Genomic DNA, 21354 nt, shown 5'->3' on the forward strand with positions numbered 1-21354 from the left:
TGATCCTTATAAAAACTTAAGATACGCGGGATATCGAACTTATTGTCCTGTAGTCCTCACATGATGAAGCATTTACCTTTTCCAGAATAGGAATTAACACTGATCTCACAAAGTCTTCCAGATTCCTTCTTCATAAATACTACTAATTAGCCCATATAGCCTCTTTCTCCTACATTTTTCCTAACATTTCAGTAGTATATATATATATATATATATATATATATATATATATATATATATGTATGTATGTATGTATGTATATTATATTTTGTATTTCCGATTAGCTAATTCCATCAATTGGCCTCTATGCATAAGTATATGTATATATATATATGTATGTATGTATATATATATATATAAACTTACATACATATTTATATATTTTCGATGCATGAGTGCAGATAAAAGACAGAGAAATCACATTTTAACCTGCCAGTGGAAATTAATTCCTATTTCATTTGTCCAGTCCTTCATTATTCTTTCAGCAGAAACGAAAAATTTAATCTGAGCAGATCAAAAAATATCAGCCCGTCACGCCAAAGGAGTCATGTATAGGTTGATATCGTTGCATATGACAGCTCTCAAAGTGATTTTCCTCCACCTTCCTGTCTAAATATTTCATGCTTTTTTTGTGTAGTCGTTAAATTTTGAAAAAGTAGAAATCTAGCTAATTGGGTGTTTCCACTTAAGGAAAGCTGCGAATGAAAAAATCGCGATTCAATTAAAAGGTCCTTTTCCAGTGGAGTTTCCACTTAAATCGTTCGACCTCCTTCAAACCACATTTTGAAATAATCCTTGATCACAAAAAAAAATATTTCTGAGCCGCAAATTGTCAAGCCACCATATTATTTCTCGAATTAAATTAATTAAAACACTTCATCCTTAAGCCTGAATTACCCCATTATTAATTTCGACGGTCCGTTTAATAGAAGAGGCTTGATATTTCACAGAGTCGTAGAAGTTATTATTGGGGTAGGCGACTGATATCCGATATGATTTGCGCCATAAGGGATAAGTGGGTAATTTGGTTGAGGTAGGATTGTCTGGGGACGGGGAAAGGATGGAGAGACACCCGGCGTCGCCATTGCCCCAACTTAACTCAAGGTGCCAACATCATAATTTCCCATTCGATGGACGGCGCACTCTATTTTTAAGTGCTTTCCTCATTGCACCACATCCGGATACCTTTTCAAATTGCTATAAGCGTCGGGATTTGAAATCACTGGTCGTATTGCGAATTCACTGAACTAACCACCTCACTAACCCGTAACCAACACCTCTGAAACTAATAGTAGATCACAAGGGTTACGGGCGTCAGTATATTCAGACTGGAGGGATTGTATTCTTTCGTAGTTTTTACAGAGATTTCCTTTCATCAGGCAACTACAAAGCCAGCATTGACTTAAAAATGTCAGAGTTCACCATTAGGATTTGGAGGCGGAAGCACTGCGGCTCTTTCTGTGCCCTCTGCTCAGTTCGATATTGAAATAGATTTTTTAAATTGTTGAAATTAAAGAAAGAATTACCAACCCCATTTTATCATTCCCTCTAAGAAAGGACCTAATTCAATTTCCAATCAACGCCTTAACTCAATTCCGTCGTTGTCGAGTTCGGCTGCATGACTCAGGCTCCATCAATCAACCAACAACGTGCACCAATGAAGTGCAAGGATGAGGAGGGCTGAATCGGACGTTTGGAAGATCCTTCGTGAACTTTTCCTCGTCTTGAGAATGCGGTTGAAGAAGAACGCCGATCAATGGGCGAGGATCCGAATTAAAGAAGGAGAGAAAAAAAAGCAAGTTTCGAACTCCTGGCCGTAATGGATTTCATCAAAGTTTCTCCCGCCTCGTTAACTGCAGGAGGGTGGGGGTTTGCAAGGCACATTCCAGTGCCCTCGGCCTCGGAACCGAGGGCACTTGAGGTGAGCGCTTGGAGGAAGGAATAGCTGGGCAGCAATTTCACCCGAGCCACTGCTAAGGCATTTCGGGGGAGAAGGCGGAAGGGAATTCGGTGGCCCATGTCTCCACGGGGGAGATATTCCCACTACCGTGGTAAAGTGCCAGGTTACCGCAAGAAATGGATGAACGGGCACCAACCTCTTTGGATGAGGTGGAGGATTGTATGAAAATGAGGTGACCTTCGTAAGTGATCCTCAAAAATCCAAAGTTCCACCACGGTTCAAAATCCTTTGAGTTTTTTGTTCACTGCAAGTTAAGATTGTCCGAGGCTCAGCCATCTACTCGGCGATTGGTTCCAGTTTTTGGGTCGCAGATAACATTAAATGAATCATGGGTCCTTAGCACTTTTATTTTAGCGCTTAAATTGGGATATTTATGCTTATTTTCTACCTTTTTCCTTAAATAGCATACACTACTACGATTTAAAACAAAAGGAAGCTTTTGTTTGGTCTGGTCTTTTACCTCTAATTAAATCATTAACATTTTCGCTTTACGTGTCACATGCAATCAATAAACTATTAAAAATAACGATTGTTAAAAATCGAAGCCCATTAGGTTATTATTTTTCGGCGAATTTAAATAATTTAGATATTTGAAAATATGAGGTGGACTCAAAATTTTACTCTATTTCATCAAACGCATTTTACGAGATATGTGATTGAAAATTGTACTCACTCAAAGCCTTGGAAATCATTTTTAATAATTATGTACGGAACTAATCATCGCTGTGGATAAACAAAAATATATCAGATTGAATAGCGGCATATTATTATCAAACGGTGCAGGCAATTTGGCGTTATGAGAAGCACTGGTTCTACACGACACCCTGGATCCGATTCATTAACATTTATCAGGATTAGTAACCCCAAAACATACTATCTCGACTCAGTACTTTGAGGAATTTATCCAGAAACCACCACCTACTTAGCAAAATGTATTTTATTTTAATTTAATTCTAAGTCAGAATAGAAATTTCTCTTGGTAGAACACATAAACTTCTTGTATCATAGTCACCGAGAGACTTGTGTTCCAAAAATCGGATTTTACATACTAACTTCCGGAGGAGCCAGGTGTTGAATTTTTCACTCGTTGGAAGACTTTTTCCATTCAAGAGAAGGGACATGGAAGATTTTTTAGGTAACTCCGGCTCTTATCGTAGAATGGTAGCGTTATAATAGTGTTCAACACATTACTGAGACACCGTTAAGTTATTTTTTATTTTCTTAAGATTGAATTATAAATAAATTCGATCTGTAAAATATTTTTCGCCCGGCACAAATGGTAGAGCGAGGATGAGAGAGGAAATCACGTGTCCTGAAGAGTCGAAATGTAACTTGCGATTGAAACTCACAATTTTATCATCTGAAAAGTTTAATGTAAAGGTCACTTTAGGGAAGCTCTCTCAACTTCTAACAGGTGTTCGACCGCGAGGTGAGCCTTCGCTTACCTCCAACCTCAGCCCATTTTGGATAAGCAGTTTATATTTTTTTCTTTGCGCTTGCCCACCTAATCTTTCCCAATCTTAATCTTCAGCGTTAACCGTTTACCGCTTGGACGATGTAGTCTGTGAAGATTGTATCCATTTATGAATCATTTCCGTGTCATAGGATATTCTTGAAGGAAATGAAGGACAAATTTCACGACTTTCGTTAATAAAAATGGACGTCTTCCAATCTAACCGATTTGTAGAGTGAATGAATTAATGTTATCTACTGGAGCAAAGTTGAATAAAAAATAATTTTATCTCTTCGTATACCCTTAAAATTTAGCTATAGTAACTCAGGATCACACTCAGTACTACTTTAAATGATATCTATTTCATGAACTTCGCTTCTTTATCTACTAACCTACCTCAAATCATTTCACTTGTCTTCCCACACCATGTAGAGTAATATTTTACATTAATTTTCGTTTAATTAATGTTATTTCAAGGAAGGAAATTATTTTGGTCTAAGGCATTATTTTTTCTGTTTTGTATTCATTTGAACCTGGCGTTTTGTACTTTCAAGCTTCACTAGCAACATAAATAACATTTTAATGACGTTTTCAGGATAGGTTTTTAAACATTTCACTGCGGAAAGTGTAATCATTTCGACAGATACATTTCTATTATATTTTTACACACATAATTTATATATTCCCATCTATGACAATCGAACGCATATTTAGTAAAAATTTTTCACCCAATGAAATGAAGAAATAATACTAGCCACAATAAGCTAAGTTGGCTTTTAAATACATTCCCTCTTTAACTTTAACATTCTGCAAATGATAGTTTCTAATTCAACAAAAATACGCAGTCATGATGTTCAACAGCAAAGTACAGTATTTCTTTCTGTTTATCTTAGAAAATCTTTTCTCCTGCCTTGGTTTAGGCTCCCCCCCCTATATTACACATAAACTGCTGTTATTTATATAGTCCACAGCTTGCTACAAATTTCTCGAGTCATGGGAGTTGCCTGGAGTCCGCAAAATAAACCCCCTGCTACACCTTTGGTGGGGATGCCGCAAAGAGCGTTCAGAATAACGTTAGTGGGCTGGTGTGCTGTGTGCGAGACAAACGGCACCTCCGCCCTTGAGGCCATTTTCCAGGCAGCCCTTGAAGCTACGACTTCCGAGCGCCATTGTGAACGAGAGCAGTATGAGGATTTCTAGAGGAGTTTTGGAAACTTCATTATACAAGCTTGTATCCAGGGCCTTTACGATATTCGGGCGAGTCGAGTTTCTGCCCAGAGCGCCGAAAAGTTCAGGACTGAGCTCCCAGCAGCCCTTTGTTACTACTTATTGGCTGCAAGCTGCTTAATATTTATAAACCTTTATACGTTTAGCCCGAGGTAAGATTCGGATGAAGAACGTGAAATTTTTCTTCATTTAAAAAAAACAACAAGATTTTTATCACATTTCCGATATTTAAAAAAACATTTTAATGCCAATCTCGATTCATTATTTACTCTGGGGAAGCTCCACAAATTTAATTCAAACATTGTTAGCTTTTTCTGTTGACCGCGATGAAAATCGAGGGGAAAACTTCGTTTTCAAAGCCAAAAACTGGGAAGTGAGATTGAGATTTCTGCATAAAATATTCAGGAACTATTTCCCTAAGTTTGAAAACCAAATATTCCACAAAGCCTTATCCCAACAAATCCAGGCTATTGTTTTTTCTCGCCCCCGTCAAATATTACAATGTGTTTTGGAGGTCAATTTTCCTTTGGATGCAAAAACCGTGATTATAAATAGGACATTATCTCTCTTTTCGTTTTTCAGTTGCCAATAATTTTCATTTCCCTTTTTCATCAAACCCATTTTTCAATTATTGCTTGAATGCATCAACACACACACACGCAGATATATATATATATATATATATATATATATATATATATATATATATATATATATATATATATATATATATATATATATATATATATATATTGAAACACGAAATCCCGCCATATGGCGAACAGATATTCATTCACATGGAAATAGGTATAAGGAAAAGGGATAGGAACACATAGAAAGGACAAACACAATAGAGGTGGGAAAGGCGGGACCAAGCAGATCACGAGTTTTAAATATTTCCTTGACCGGGGCTTGAACACTGGACCTTTCCACTTGCCGGGCGGATGCTCTAACCACTTGAGCTATCGTGCATTGCCTGTTAGGCTTTCGATTAGCAGAATTTTACAAACCTTAGAACCTTCATGGACTTCCTGCTGTTAAAACAATTAATTTACTGGTGTAATTACACGTATTGTATAATTACCATTTTGCATGCCTCCAAATAAAATAAATAAATCAGAGAAAACATCCATTGTTTCGTCATTCTTTACCCCTATTTCCATTGCCCGTGTATCATTAATCACAAACACTAATGGAAATACACATTTGCCTCTCATTCTTTCCAGCAGTAACTCTTAATCACGATTTTCAGAAATAATGAAGCGCCCACGTTGGGAAATTATGTGAACTACACGTGTAAACTGTATTCATGATTATTGCAATGGAGGATGCTCCGATTGATGGCTTGGCATAGAGATTCAAATCTGAGATCAAAACTGATTCAAACGCTAAAATCCAGGATAGAATTTGAAAAAAGTTGAAATTCGAGTAGAATGTTTAACTAATTGAATTTTTTCGTCAAATTTCAGCGAATTGTTAGAACATTAATGGTCAGTATTCTAATAAAGATCTGATTTTCTTAAAATCCTCATGATGCAAATTGGAAAAGAGTATGCGATTTAGGTTAAAAACTGCAATCAGAAAAGGGAGAAAGCCAATGGGACAATAAGCAAAAATTAATATCGTCGAAAATTATGTAGGAATGCGTCCGATAATTCGATTCGAAATTGTTTTTCGTGAAAACAATTCATCCGAAAACCGAATAAGCGTTTTATTTCTGTCAAAATTCCAATGTTATTTTTCCAGAAAATAATCTATGAAAATGGCATTACAATATAAGTTAGAAAATATTATGAAAATTCTCCCTTGAGAAGACTACTGTCGTGTATACTTCTCCTTTAAAAGCTCTGCGTGCACACACTGAGAATAGACTGAATTACTCGAACATATCAGATTAAAAATGAATTTGATTTTTGGAATCATTTCTGAAGAGTAAATATTTTAAACTGATCTCCATTCAATCCTGAGTAAAAAATTCATATTTTTTGTATCCATAATTGATTATCTGTAAAAAAAATCAAAAGCATACATTCATTTTATTTTGACAAATAGCTTTCAGGAGGAAATGTCCAAATATTAGAAATATCTTGATTCGAATAAAATGAAATAAATTATTTTGGCGCAGCAGTCCACAATAATTGAAAATCTAACCATAAATAATACTAATGGAAATCGATGAAGCTCTGGATATTGTGGCGGGGGTAGAGGATATGAACTACACTGGCAAAATGAGCATTTACAAAAAGAAGAGAATATATTTATTTATTTTAAATTTATTTTATATATTTATTTAGCATTTTCCGAAAATAGCGCATTTAACAACAGGTCTTTACATCGGACTATTATCAATTATAACAATGGTCACATTTACAAACACCTAAGCCCTAGGTGGAGAAAAACCCACTAAGGCGGGAATCGAACCCGGGACCCTTGGAATGGCAGGTGCGCTGAATATAGATATAAAGAAAATATTAAGAAATGCTTCATTATGGAGCATAGGACTGTATGGATCTGATATCTGATCTTAACAGTTGGAGGATGAGCGTGTATTAGAGGCTTTTGAGATTTGGATGTGGAGAAAAATGGAGGAAATAAATTGGATAGAGAGGAAGACGAAAATTGAAATTCTAAATAGAGTAGCCGAAGGGAGTAATTTGTGGGGGAAATCCTAAAAAGGCAAAAGAAAAAAGGATGAAGGAAATGTCGGAAGGGAGTGGGGTGTTAAAAAGCCGTGATAAGCGAGGTAGGGGAAGAAAGAGAAAAGACTTTTTATGCACCAAGACAGCAGGTAGAAGGTACGAGTAAATGAAGAAGAAAATGTACGAAAATGAAAACTAGAGGAAGTTCACGCGATAGGAGGAGGATAACAGTCGTCTCCTGTCATCGATTGCTAGAATATCTTGAAACTGTTATATTTCAGAGATTACAAAAGTAGTCGATCTTCTTGCCATACGGTTTATTTTCCTCATATTAATAACCTTATCTTTTGTACTTCAAATCATCACGAATTCTATCATTTTCACGAGAGTACTTTATTTTTCAATAACCTGCAAGGTCAATCAGGCAAGGATTTTCCAATACATTTTGAATACAGAGCTTTCTTGTGATATTCACCATAAATTTGTCACTCTTTTTTGCCTTAGTTTCCAGAACAGCGTATAAACTTCTTGATAAATGTTTCCATCCACTCAGCAGGAATTAGTTGAGCCAAATTAAAGTGTTTTCCAACGCAGAGATGAAAATTAATAAATACATGTTATAATTTTATCCAGAGTTACGTAAGCATAGTCTATGTAATAATGCTATTTTCGTAAAATATTATATTTTTGGGGCATTAGGAAGCTTTTAAAAGGAAAACTGAGCAAAGGGCTTTCGCATACTCTTCCACGAGTCAATTTCAACCAACCTGATTGGGATATCATTTATATTTATTACCCATTTTCGAATTAAATGAATTTATTAAAACGAATTCTATATGAAACATGGACGAGAAAATGACATTGAAACAACATATAATAAATATGGATCTAAACCTATTTGTTTTTTATAAGAATAATGTCAGTAAGGTATAATAAAGCATACTCATAAATATGTCATTAATAAATCATGCATTTTTCTGAATCGAAAAAATCGAGTTTAAAAAAATATTTTTAGTTACTGTTTCAACCAAAGTGTGCCTTCGTTTTTATTGTGACCTGTTATTTGGTGGACACCGAAATTATAGATGAATGAATCATACAAAAATAAGAAAGAGCGAACCCTAAAAAAAACTACCTACAGGTACCTGTAAAATAACCAAATATAAAGATTTTGTACTTTTCAATATACTCGTACTTTAAAAAAAAGTTTGTACAAAATCTTTTACGTGATATTATTATCAAGCACTTCCACGAAGTGAAGCCTGAAACCGTAGAGAGATACCTATAATAAAAATTACTCAGGATAAGGTAATGAATAGGACTAAATGTTGAACATACGACACCATTATTCTCTAAAATCATAATGCACATTGTTTCAGAAAACAAGCAATGAGCTACTGTTTTAAGTTCTTCGCACAGCACTGTTGTTCTACGTCCTAGAGCTTAGAAATCACAGCTCCAATGAAAAACCAATAAGTATGGATAATATCAACTCAGCCACAGTTTGAGGAGATACGAAAAATGTATACACTGAGCTGAACAAACATTTTGCAACCTACTGTGCGTGGAATTAAATTCAGCCCGTGCTTATACAAAGCGATGCGGTATAAAAGGTATAAATGCATCACCGGTATGGGCCTACAAAACGTGGAAACAGTTTTGCATAAATAAGATCATGAGATAAGAATTTTTTTATTTGTACTACTGTACACTCTGAATTAAAAAGCTTTGCAGGTCAGACGTATTAGATGCTTTCATAAGCAAGGTGTTCGCCAAAAACCCCCATTTTTTCCCTAAGAGTGCTATTGTAAATGTTTCAACATTTAATTAATATCCCTTAAATAATAAAAAAGTTCAACATCCAAATGCAACGGCTTGAACACATTTCTCGTAATGCAATCGTCACATGGGTCGCGTCGCTGTTTTGGGTTATTTTTGCATTTGTTGTTATGCGTTTATTTGCATACGGGACATTTCACCGTTCTTTCTCTCATCCAGGACCGTTCCAAAGGGATTTTCTTTATTCCTGGGACCTGTTAAGCGTTCCTCATGTAGTATTGTGGAAGACATTGAGCTCATCTATTAGCTTGGGAAAATATGTTAAGATGTAATGTTTTAACTTGAGCAGAAAAAGGTTTTAATTCAATATAAATATGGCGTATAACAAAATGAGGCAATCAATATGTCGTTATGGTAATATACAAAAAAATAAGTAAAAGAAACCATGCAACCAATCTGAAACAAGTAAACTGTTATTCCCAACGCATAGGATCCTCGATAGATTTTGAAATCCCACGCAAAGTGAAATATTTTGATAAAAGTTAAAACGAATTGCTTCAATTGAATCCTTGTTCACGCTCCGTCGGAACTCGAAAGCCGAGCCCTTTATAATATGGGGATATTTTTTTGTCTGGTTTTCGAAACTTTACCACATATCTCCATCCCATAACATAAATGGAAAAAAGATGAGGACTGAGTATCGGCCGGGAACAGGGTCAAGTCGGGCGTCAAACCGGGCCAACATCCTAACTTTTCAATTCTAATTTCTTTTAAATGAAAGAGGTAACTGAAAATGTCTCTCGTCCATCTCAGACTCCAAAAACTAAGACAAAGAGAGAGATCGAAAATTCTCACTGGCATCTCCGGGGTAAGTACAAATATGTACATGCATAGGAAAGATTTTATGCTGGGAAATATTTTGTGCATTTCTTTAATATTAGAGGTATTGCTGGTAACTCAGAATAATATTCCTGCGTACAGATCAAAATGTTACCTACATATTTTGCATAAAAAGTATCGGGAAAAGCTTAGGAAATATAGATTTATTTCAGATATTGTTACAATGTCTCAAAATTTTTCGAAGTACATCTCTTGAGCGTCGACACGCTTTTGTCAGCGGCTTTTCCACGACTCGAAAGCTCCCTGATAGGCGGATTCCGGAAGGTCCTTAAAGGTAGGCATGCAAGCTTCTTTGACGGCACTTATAACGCCATGGTGGTGTCCTATGAGGGAGGAGTTCACTTTTTGGAATAGTAAATAGGCTGCTGGTGCCAACTGGTGGTCGGGACTGTAAGACGGCTGGGGAATCGTCGCGATGCCGTTGCAGGCGGTCTTCGCAAGCAGACGCTCGACTCTGCTCTTGGTCGTCCGTCAAGACCTTTAGGACTAGTTTAGCGCAGATCTTTCGCATCACCAAATTTCAGTGCTGCACATAAATGACAGTGTACACTGTCATGTTATCAACACCAATGCGATCTGCGATCATGCGCGCACTTAACCGACGATCTGAATTCAGCACCTCATGCACACGTAAGGAAAAAATTGTTACCGATACTTTTTATAAAAAGCTTGTATTTCAATTTCAGGTTTGGATTTAAAAACTATATTTTTCAAATCGTCTAATTCGCATTCATCATCGCATCTTTCTGGTGGCGCTCGGGTGAGAGGGGGGAATTAATTGAGGGAGGGGCGTACGAGGGCCAAGGGTCCGCCATCTGGTTTTGCCGTAGTGCCCTGATTCGGTCCTTCCCTCACCAACGAAATTCCGTTCCTTTCGCAGGTCTACTACGAGCGGGTCAACTCCCACGCCGCCGGCGGCTGCTTCGTGTTCGCCTACTGCGGCGTCCGGGACGCGTCCCGCCCCCTCGGAGGACTCTCCCGCCACCCCGTTACCAGGGTCCGCTTCTCCAAGGGGTTCGCGTTCGCGAACGCCGAGGCGGCGGCCGAGTTCGAGGAACAGCGGGCCCGGTTCTTCGCGGAGCACGAGCGGTACGACGACTACATGGAGATGAGGGAGGGCCTCGACCTACACGGTGTGCCCTTCCGGGAGGGACTGGTGGCGTGCCGCGACCCCGACCGCCCGCCGTGGTTCGCCCGGAGGTTTGTCTTCTGGCTCCTGTCCGCCGCGCTCTTCTCCTGGCCCCTCAGGGTCCTCATTGAATACAACACAGCAACCGTCCACTACCAGGTTGGTGACTCGAACCCATCCTCCCCAAACTAACTTTGCCTGAAAACGAGAATATGAGAGAATATCTAAAGGTCCCCCTTTGACGAACACTTGCTATTCAAAAATAAGCCGAAGTGGTCGTGCGCACAGGTATTGAGGGTCAAAGAAGGATAACCGCATTGTATTATTTTACAAATGTGCATTTGCGGGATTATTACTAAAATTATTCCCGGTGGTGCTCAATTTTTCGCGAATACGGTGATTGCAAAGTTCGATCACGGCTCCTAGTCTACTTTAACTCCACGATGAGATTCTTTTAATCGTAGGTTTCGAGATCTTATGCATTCTGTGAAAATTTCTAAACAGTTACAATATTTTCGAAAGAGTTCATTCAGGGGAATCGGGTTGGTGCGGTGGCTAATATACGTAGGGGTATCGTAAAATTTTCATTATTAATATAAAAATAATTGTGATAAAAACTTAATGTTTAATTGTCATTCTGAAGTCTTCTCTACACATTAGACATGTCTCCCAACGTTTCCACAGCTTTCGAAGGCCATCATAGTAGATCTCCGCAAATTGCGTCGAAAACCATTGTTCTGCCTCTTTAAATGACGTCATTAGTGTTTTTTGAGTCTACGTCTACACAATGGTTTTCCGCGTTCTGGGAATATGTAAAAGTCGCTTGGTGCGAGGTCGAGAGAATAGGACGGATGTGTCAAAAAAACCGCATAATTTTGAATTCTCAATCACACCATGATATGAGTGAGCAGGTGTATTGTCAGCAAGAAGATACTATTGGTGATCATACCAAATTTCTTTTTGTGAACATCACAAAATGTGTTCAGCAATGCACAGTAATAGGCATTAGTGATTGTCTGACCCTTTTCCAGGTAGTCTTTCAAGATTGCGAGTGCCATGAGAGTCCCAAAAAACAGACAGCATGACCTTCTCTGCAGACTTCTGCACCTTAGTCTTGTTGAGGAGGGGTGAGCGGCTGTGCTTCGGTTTTTGCTCATCTCTTTGGTCTCTGGATCATATTGATGGATCCAAGATTCACCCATTGTTACGAGGCGGCCAGAAAAATCCTCTTCGTCTTGCTCCAAAAACATCAACATCTCTTTTGAGAGATTGCGCCATTTTTACTTCTGAAAATCAGTCAGTAGTCGTGGAACCCAGTTTAATGTCACCTTTGACAGGTAGTTATTCGCAAATGATTTTCCAAACACTACCGTAACTAAGATCAGTCTCATTCATGATCTTTTGAATGGTTGCTCTTCGGTTTAATAGTATAAAGTCCTTCACTGTCCTCACTGTGATTACATCGTATGTGAGCGATGGTCTTCCACTACTAGGATCGTCTGTGAGGGACATGTGGCCAGTTTGCAAATTTCTTTCCCACCTCACAAATTTGCCATATGAGGGGTTATTATTTCTATAAACATCCATCGTTTCATCGCGGATTTACTGGGCACTGTAACATTTCAAATGAAGGAACTTTATCACACTGTGATCCTCTATCTTCTGCGCATAATTACAATCTACGGCCTCCTGAAACAAAACAAATCAACAGCAGAAGCTGTAATTTAAATCTTCATGCACATAAGGATCAATTAATATTCAGAATAAATTTTATCCAGATATATCGGTTATTTTTTAGTAATAATTACTTAAACATAAAATTCCACGTACTGGCTTCCCACTCCGAGTGCTTGTGTTCGAATCCCGGCGAAGCAGGATTTTTCAGTGGTATTCCGACTCCCACTTGGGGTGCAATGTGGAGAGCACTCTAAGTGAAATGTACTGTCCGTCGGATAGGGCGTTAAACTGTGTACCCCTTGGTGCATTTCTTTAAGAGTAGACCAATGCCGACGCCGGGTTTCTCCCCACCCTTCCTCCATTCCCTGTATATCCTACCCCTACTGAATAATTCACCTATCCCTAATAGAGCAAATGATCTCAGCTATAGATCTCCTCCCCTAATTGCTCCCCTACTACTATTACTACCACCATTATAATTCATACTACACATGTTGGTCCTTTTGAGAAATGTAATCATTATATTAAAAAATGAATACAGTAGGTTTATCCAGGGGACTATCACCGTTTATAATTTCAAACCCGGCAGATCGTTTTTTAAGTAACTTGAGGAAAAGTATGATGTGCAATTACCTCAGCATGAATAGGTTTGTTCACGCTCAGTTAAGTTGACCTCCTTTGAATGCATTATTTCATATTTCTCAAAAAACCCGTTTTCAAAAACGGAAATGAGAGATCGGGAGCGAGCTACAGCTCTCGGCAATAAGAGGATCCAAAGAGGAGGGTAGACTTCAAAGCCAGAATTTCATTCAAATCATTTCCTACTTTTCATTTTGCGTGAGGTTACGCATGCGAGGGACCCCATTTCCCTTTTCTTCCTTCCCTCCTTCGCGATTCCCTCTCCGCTGGGTATAAAGGGATCCGACTCCCCATACACCGAATGCATGATTTCGTATGCCATCGGTCTTTCGATAGCGAGGTAACTTGCATATTAAACGAGCTGAATCGAACTATCGAGTTAGTTCTCTGTGTCGCACGTTCGCCTGCTGACACGATTCGAACCCCACCTTGCACCTGAATAGTATTGTGTTGTGATGCAATGACTGAACTGTCGTGTTCGTTACGCGAAATGCCTTAACCATCGATAAAACTAAACTTCAATGTCCACATCCTACAGCAATGTCGGTCGTTTTTCACATGTCACATGAGGAATCTGTTGCCGTTAATTTCGGAGATGGCTAGTATTTTCGATAGCATTAAGGAGCGAATCCAGAACATGTTTTGCCTATAGAAAACCCACCCGCAAATATTATGGAGTGTGGCATTCACCTTCAAACTTTGTGGAGTGAGAAAAAAATATGTGAACATTTGAAGAGATTATAAGTGCGACCGAGGCACAGAATGCAGGAAACTAATCGAAAGAAAAGATTTTGAATAAATACATGCTGGATGTTGGAAAAAAATCAAAATGAGTACTTCTTCTTAGGAGAGCCAGTTTATTACATATCTTGATAATCTTAGGGAAGGGAAGAACTGTCGCGGCATCTCCTGTAGTTCTTAGAATCTGACCATGAAGTTTTCTTGTGGTTTATGTCCAGTCCATTGATGAATGAATAAATATCAAGAAATGCATATTAGACATTGGACTTTCTATAACAAATTAGTGTCAAGAAATCTTCTGAGCAGGCAAAAGAGAAAGTTGACCAGTTCACATAAACTGTATAACTAATTCCATTCGAGTCCTCATCATAAATGAATTTTTGTACCAATTCGTTCTAGTAAATTAATATAAAATTGTATGTACGAGGGTCATCCGGAAAGTAGTACCCGTTCGTGAAATAAAGACACAAAAGTAAATATTAACAAACATAAAAAATTTTATTTGAAAGAGGATACTTTAAACTACTTCTCAACATAATCTCCAAGCAAATTAAGGCATTTGTCATAACGTGTGACAAGTTTCTGTATTCCTGCTGCATAGTCCTTCGCCGCCAGCTCATTGAGATACGCGAGGGACCCATCTTGCACAAATTTTTGCATAATGCAGATGGTGTTTAACAATTTCATGAACAATTGTTCGAGAAACATTGGGAAAATGCTCACAGATGTCATCAATTGTGACGCGCCGATCGTTCCTCACGAATTCGTCAACTGAGCTCACCAGTTGGTCTGTAATGACAGACGGTCTCCCCGAACGCTCATCGTCGTGTGTGTTCCCCCTCCCCATGTTGAAGTTGCGACACCACCGCCGAACAGACGACTCGTCCATTACATTGTCTCCATACACCTCCTTTAATTGGCGATGAATATCACATGGGCGAACGTTTCTTGCATTGAGGAATTTAATCACTGCCCTCACTTCACAACTGGCGGCGTTCTCAATTTTTTTAAACATTGTAAACAATCACAGAAACAACACAGGCAATGCTAGCGTCACGCAACTTGGCTCAGAGAAGGCAGACAAGCCACTGAAGCTATCTGACCTCGTCCAGCGGCTACTCGCGTCGTCAGCACTTCATGCGGCACGAACGGGTACTACTTTCCGGATGACCCTCGTATTCCGCATCATATTATTAAACTCGATATATTCCATTGGTTCTCCACGATCACAGTAAGGATCTGTCTGAATCTGTGAAATTATTATGTATGAACTAAATGGAATGTGCGGAAATTGCAGAGGATATATTAAGTACTTCTGGACCAAAAGGATTATAAAAGCACAGCAGTGAGAGCATGCTAAAGTGGGAATAGCTTTCTTATCTATCCATCTTCTCAACCTGTAGCATTGGTGGGTAGCATGTGTCATTTCCTTATAAGGGGTTCTCTGTTTGATGTCAATTTTTTCACATCCACGAGGGCGCATTCCCGTTTTATATCATTCTTAAATTCCATTATAGGTCTTCCTCAATAACAATTATTGGTTATAGGTTTCCATTCTATCGAAAACTTGAAATGAAAACATGACAAAAAAATGATTTCAGATCAATTTTCAACATTGCGAAAGCATTTTATAAACGTTCAGCATCGAAGTTTTTAGCGACTAGATTATTACTTGATTAATTGATTGCACAGGGTTCGGGTTTAATAAAAAAATGGAAAGTATGCATCCATGATATGGATGAGTGAAAATTGCGTTTGGCCGTATCGCGTGGATGCAATTGGCGTGAATCGATACAGACTTAAATAAAAGCGGCACGTATAAATTTCGCGGTATATTGCTAAGGAGCAATTTACAAAACAAACACGAATCGTACGAGTATTCATCTGTCTCGACATGATGGGAGTGATGCAGGGCCAATTCAGGCTATTGCATCATATGCTAGAGCATTGTTCCACTGAAACGAAAATATTATTAACATTTATTACTTTTCAATATTTTTTTTACTTTTTGAAGATTGGAAACATTTTATTTAAATATCGGAAATACTCAAGCGATGATTATCATACAGATCGTAATAGCGCCCAATCGAAACTCTTCCGAAAATTGTAGACTCTTTGTAGGAAATGCTGTAAAAAAGAAGCATGTAAGGTGGTGAGAAAGTCAACCTAAAGATCCATTTTAAATTTCAAGTTTTTGAAGTTATGTCCTCGAGTTGTTACTTTTCTTTCAGGTAATAGTTGTACACGCTCAAGTACCCAGACAATAGTCTTGAAAATCAAAATTTATCGCCGTGTTATGGAAAACAATGTCAAATAACCAGTCGGATTTTCTTACCACGTCAGTGTCAGGGGTCACGAAGGAGATTTGTTATAGCGGCAGATTTCCAATTGATGTAAGACGGTTGTAAATCATATGAAGATTAATTAGTTACTTGACGGCATTTGTAGAGACTCAAATATTTAAGTATATCATACAGAACCGTCACTACGAGTAACAAAACTAATAAGTCACGAGATTTTTAAGTAATTTTATGATGTCATTTTTCTGGATTAGCTTTCCTGGACAAGGGTTCAACCCCATAATTTACGGCTTAGCCGGTGAACGTACTGCCCGAACTACGGACTGACCAGATGGCTAATGAAATTTTAAAGCATATACGCCGGAAATTAATGTATGTACTTATAAAAGTTCAGTGTGGAGAATCTGGAACCCACGCACACATGCACACACACTCATGCGGAATTTTCCTCTTCAAATTTTTTTTGATTAGACTTCGGAATGAATAATTAAATGAAAACGATTTATATAACTCCCCGATCCCCTTACTTCAACCCCCCCCCAATTACTCGTTAAAAAAACAACAAAGGCTTCAGCATTTTTCTCTCGCGGTTGCCAAACTGGAGCATGCCTCCGACTCCTCTTCGTGGAATGCGCACAGGTGCGAAAGGAAAGGGCAAGTTTGGCCGTGCAACTTTTAGCGATGCCCCTCGTTTGTAGTTGTTTGCGTGGCCTGGGCCACGATAGCCGCCTTTTGAGAGCCTCCACCCCAGGAAATCCCGACGACGCCCACGCCCGCCGGTCCAAGTGACCCCTCCTGCTCAATACGTATCGATTTCTGCGAATCCGTCCAAAATATTTCATTCATGCTAATCGCGTCCTGGACTGGCACGGTCTCGCAACCTTGGCAGCAGGCATCACGAATGAAAGGGCATCGGGAACGAAGCCCAGAACCCGATGGTGTTGTCCCAGCCATTATCGCCTGAATGATGTCCCTGCCGAGGGAACAATTGAAAAATGGCTCGCTTCAAGGAGACACGGGGGCATAGATAACGGATTAAATGGGAGTAAGAGAGACATGAATGTAGAAGGAAGAGGAAAACGTGCATTAAACGCCAAACAAAATTAATTCGACCGGAATGATTTATGAGTCGAATCGACTTCGTACAAAAAATCTTAATTTGGCCCGTGAAAGTGTGGGCGGTTCCTCTCAAGCTGAATAGCCGCTTGTATTCATGATGTTTCGCGTCAACTGAACTGCAAAAGTTTGTTGAAAATAGGTATGCATATATATATATATATATATATATATATTAATATATATATATATATATATATATATATATATATATATATATATATATATATATATATATATATATATATATATATATATATATATACTCATTTACATAGAACAGGTATAAGGAAAAGGGATAGGAACGCGCATGAAAGACGAACCCAAAAGAAACAGAACCGACGAACTTGGCTATTATTCAGGTATACATGCCACCGAGCAACCATAAGGAAGAAGAGGTCGATTGGATATACGATCAGTTTGAGGACATAAACGCGTGTTTTCCCGCAGGGAAACATTTGATAGTGATGGGGGATTGGAATGCGACGGTAGGCGAAGGAAGAGATGGTGATGAGGTCGGGGACTACGGTTTAGGTACGAGGAATGACCGCGGGTAGAAAGCAGTTGAGTTCTGCTGGAGACAGGGGTTAGTCATCACCAACACTTGGTTTAGACACCACAAAAGACGCAGGTATACATGGAAAATGCCAGGTGACTCAGGAAGATATCAGCTAGATTATATCCTGGTTAGACACAGGTTTAGGAATAGTGTGATAAATTCCCACAGCTTCCCGGGAGCGGATGCGGACTCATACCACAATTTAGTTGTTATGAAATGTAGCGTCCGTTTCAAAAAGATAAGGCAGGGGCGGAGAGTTAGAAAATGGAATGTAGAAGCATTAAATGGTTTGAAAAGGAAGGAATACAAACAGGCGGTATAGGAAATCATGGAGGATGGTAAAGAGCTAAGCACTATCGAAGAAAAATGGGAAAGTTTCAAGAAAGGTTTGTCTAAAGCCGCAAAAGACACTATTGGAACCGTTAACGCTAAAAGGACTAGGTAACCATGGATCACGGATGAGATGATTACAAAAATGGATGAGCGGCGAAAATGGAAGAATATAAATACAGAATTAGGCAAAATGAATTACAAAGAATTAAACAATAAATTGAGGCGGGCAACAAATAAAGCAAAAGAAGCATGGTGGAAGACGAAGTGCGAGGATATGGAAAGTCTGCAGAGGAAGGGTAAAATCGGTGCGCTGTACAGCAAAGCTAAATCATTATCGGGAAGTAAGAAAGGAAGATCTATTCTAACGGTTAGAGATAAGGCGGGTAAGGTAATAGTTGACGCAGGAAAGATCCAAGAGAGATGGAAGGAGTATATAGAAGAACTATATAGTAAAGCACTTAAACCAGCAAAGTTAGACGTTGAAAAAGAATATGACGTAGAGAAAGACAGCTTAGGTCCAGGCATACTAGACAATGAGATAGAAAGGGCATTAAGGGAGATGAAACTAAATAAGGCCGTGGGGGTGGATAACATTCCTGTGGAACTTTTAAAATGCTTAGGAAAATGTGGGAGGAAGAGGCTATATGGGCTGATCCGTAGTATTTATGAGGAGGGAATCTGGCCGGAAGACTTCGTGAGATCCGTTTTAGTTCCTATTCCGAAAAAGGTAAAGGCTACATCATGTGAGGACTACAGGACGATAAGTTTGATATCCCACGCAGCTAAAGTTGTTCTCAGGATCATAAACAAAAGGATAGAGAGTAGGGCAAATGATTACTTAGGGGATGATCAATTTGGGTTTAGGAAGGGGAGAGGTACGCGTGATGCCATTGCAGTAATAAGATTATTAATCGAGAGGAATATAGAACACAACCAGGAGGTATTTGCCTGTTTCGTAGATTTCGAAAAAGCGTTTGATAGAGTGAATTGGGAAAAACTAATGCGTATATTGAAGAAAATAGGAATAGATTGGAGGGAAAGGAGGCTAATCCGCAACCTGTACATGTCTCAGACTGCTCAGGTGCGGGTGGGAAACGGGGGGTCCGGATGGGCAATGTTAGGAAGAGGTGTAAGACAGGGTTGCCCATTATCACCGTTGCTGTTCAACTTGTATGCAGAGGAAATGATCAAAGAGGCATGGGAAGAACTTGAGGTAGGAATGAAAGTGGGTGGGGAATTCGTAAATTCAGTTAGGTTCGTTGATGACCAAGCTATAGTATGTCAGTCAGCCAAGAGGTTGCAAGCATTGCTGAGTAAATTGGAAATTCAGTGCGACAGGTATGGGATGAGAATCAATATTAATAAAACAAAGGTTATGCGATTCTCTAGAAAGAAAAAGGCTAAGCTAAACATTAAAATAGGAGGGCAAAAACTAGAGCAGGGAGAACAGTTAACGTATCTCGGAAGTGTTTTGGGCCAACACGGTCAAAGTAGTAGGGACGTAAGGAGAAGAATTGCGCTAGGCAAAGAGGCTTTCACAAGGAGGAGGGAGTTGATGACAGGGACGTTGAGCAAGGATATTAAGAAAAGACTCGTAAAAACTTTGATATGGAGCGTAGCTATGTACGGCGCGGAAGCGTGGTCATTGAAGCAGGAGGATAGACGTACACTGGAGGCTTTTGAAATGTGGGTGTGGAGAAGAATGGAGAAGGTGAAATGGACAGAGAAGAAAACAAATGAGGAAGTACTTCGTATGGTGGGCGAAGAGAGGGGTTTGTTGGGAGAAATCCTATGGAGGCAGGAAAAGTGGATGAAGGGGGTGTTGTCAGGAAACACTACCAAGTACGTCTTCCTGTAATTTATCCGATTTGTACTCCTTCCAGGTGATAGAAAACAAATTGGTAGGTCCATCAATGCTTTGAAAGGTATTTTTTTAAGCGTAATGGAGTAGGTATTGTTTTCATGAGCACAGGACTTTAGAGGCATTTGTGACCTGATGAAGTCTCATTTAGTTTCATGGCCTTAAAACTTACAAATTATCTCACATTGCCATAAGATGACTGAAGGTGTAAAATGCACATTTACTTTGAAAGTATGGAAATGAACGAAAGAAAGAAAAGCAGATATCCGTTTTCATATACCGGTAACGTGCGGTTTCCTGCCTTTTCAAATCGTCTCTGCACTTTAATTTCTCGACCATTTTAGCGTCCCAATGGAAGTAGCTAGTGAATTAAACAGTAAAGGAAAGTGATTCCGACTCGAAAAGATTCTTAATGTTTTTTTAATTTATTAACTCGTTTCGATTAGCTCCTATCAGACGTCACACCAATTCGAGGAAATTACCCCCAACATACCCTTCATCTCATTAATAAATAGCTTATCAGACTTGATATTAAATTCTATCGCTATTTGATAAAATATTTCTCATTTTCTCATATTTTAATGTCTCTATTAGGCCACGTCAATTTAGGAATGGGATCGTTCGAGTTAATAGTTTTAAATGAAATTATTTTATTGGGACGAGTCTTTCCCTCGAATCTGAGTGATGAGAAGTAGAAACCAGTAAAATACAACACACATTCATCAATATATTACGCGTATACCGAGTAGCTATTACGTATTGCCTTATGCAATATACTTATTCTAAGAGAGAACGTGCCTTGAGTAACAAATTTATGCATTGCTTCACTCAATTTTTGTCACTATTATTACATAGATTACACTGTCTCACTCATCCAACGTGGCACTTCATTCCGCTCCTCAAAGGGCATTGCAACGATTCTATAATGAGGTTTCAGACCCGATTCATTCTACATTTTCTTTATTAATGCATTTCCTTTCCATGAAGCAGGGACGTAGACCGAATTTTCACGGCGTAAGAAGAGTTTATTTTCTTATATTT

The 21354-nt window shown here is 38.8% G+C and overlaps 1 protein-coding gene across 1 annotated transcript in view; it reads left to right on the forward strand.

Annotated features, from left to right (window-relative positions):
• LOC139688095 (transmembrane protein 151A-like) overlaps nucleotides 1-21354 on the forward strand; it is a 161141-nt gene that overhangs the window by 134798 nt on the left and 4989 nt on the right. The window contains exon 3 of the mRNA XM_071585520.1: nucleotides 10839-11246. Within this exon, the coding sequence (XP_071441621.1) occupies nucleotides 10839-11246 (408 nt within the window). The remainder of the gene's footprint in view (nucleotides 1-10838; nucleotides 11247-21354) is intronic.

Source organism: Hetaerina americana, unplaced genomic scaffold (assembly GCF_022747635.1).
Source record: "Hetaerina americana unplaced genomic scaffold, ioHetAmer1.1.p SCAF_2, whole genome shotgun sequence".
In the NCBI taxonomy this organism is placed as follows: domain Eukaryota; kingdom Metazoa; phylum Arthropoda; class Insecta; order Odonata; family Calopterygidae; genus Hetaerina; species Hetaerina americana.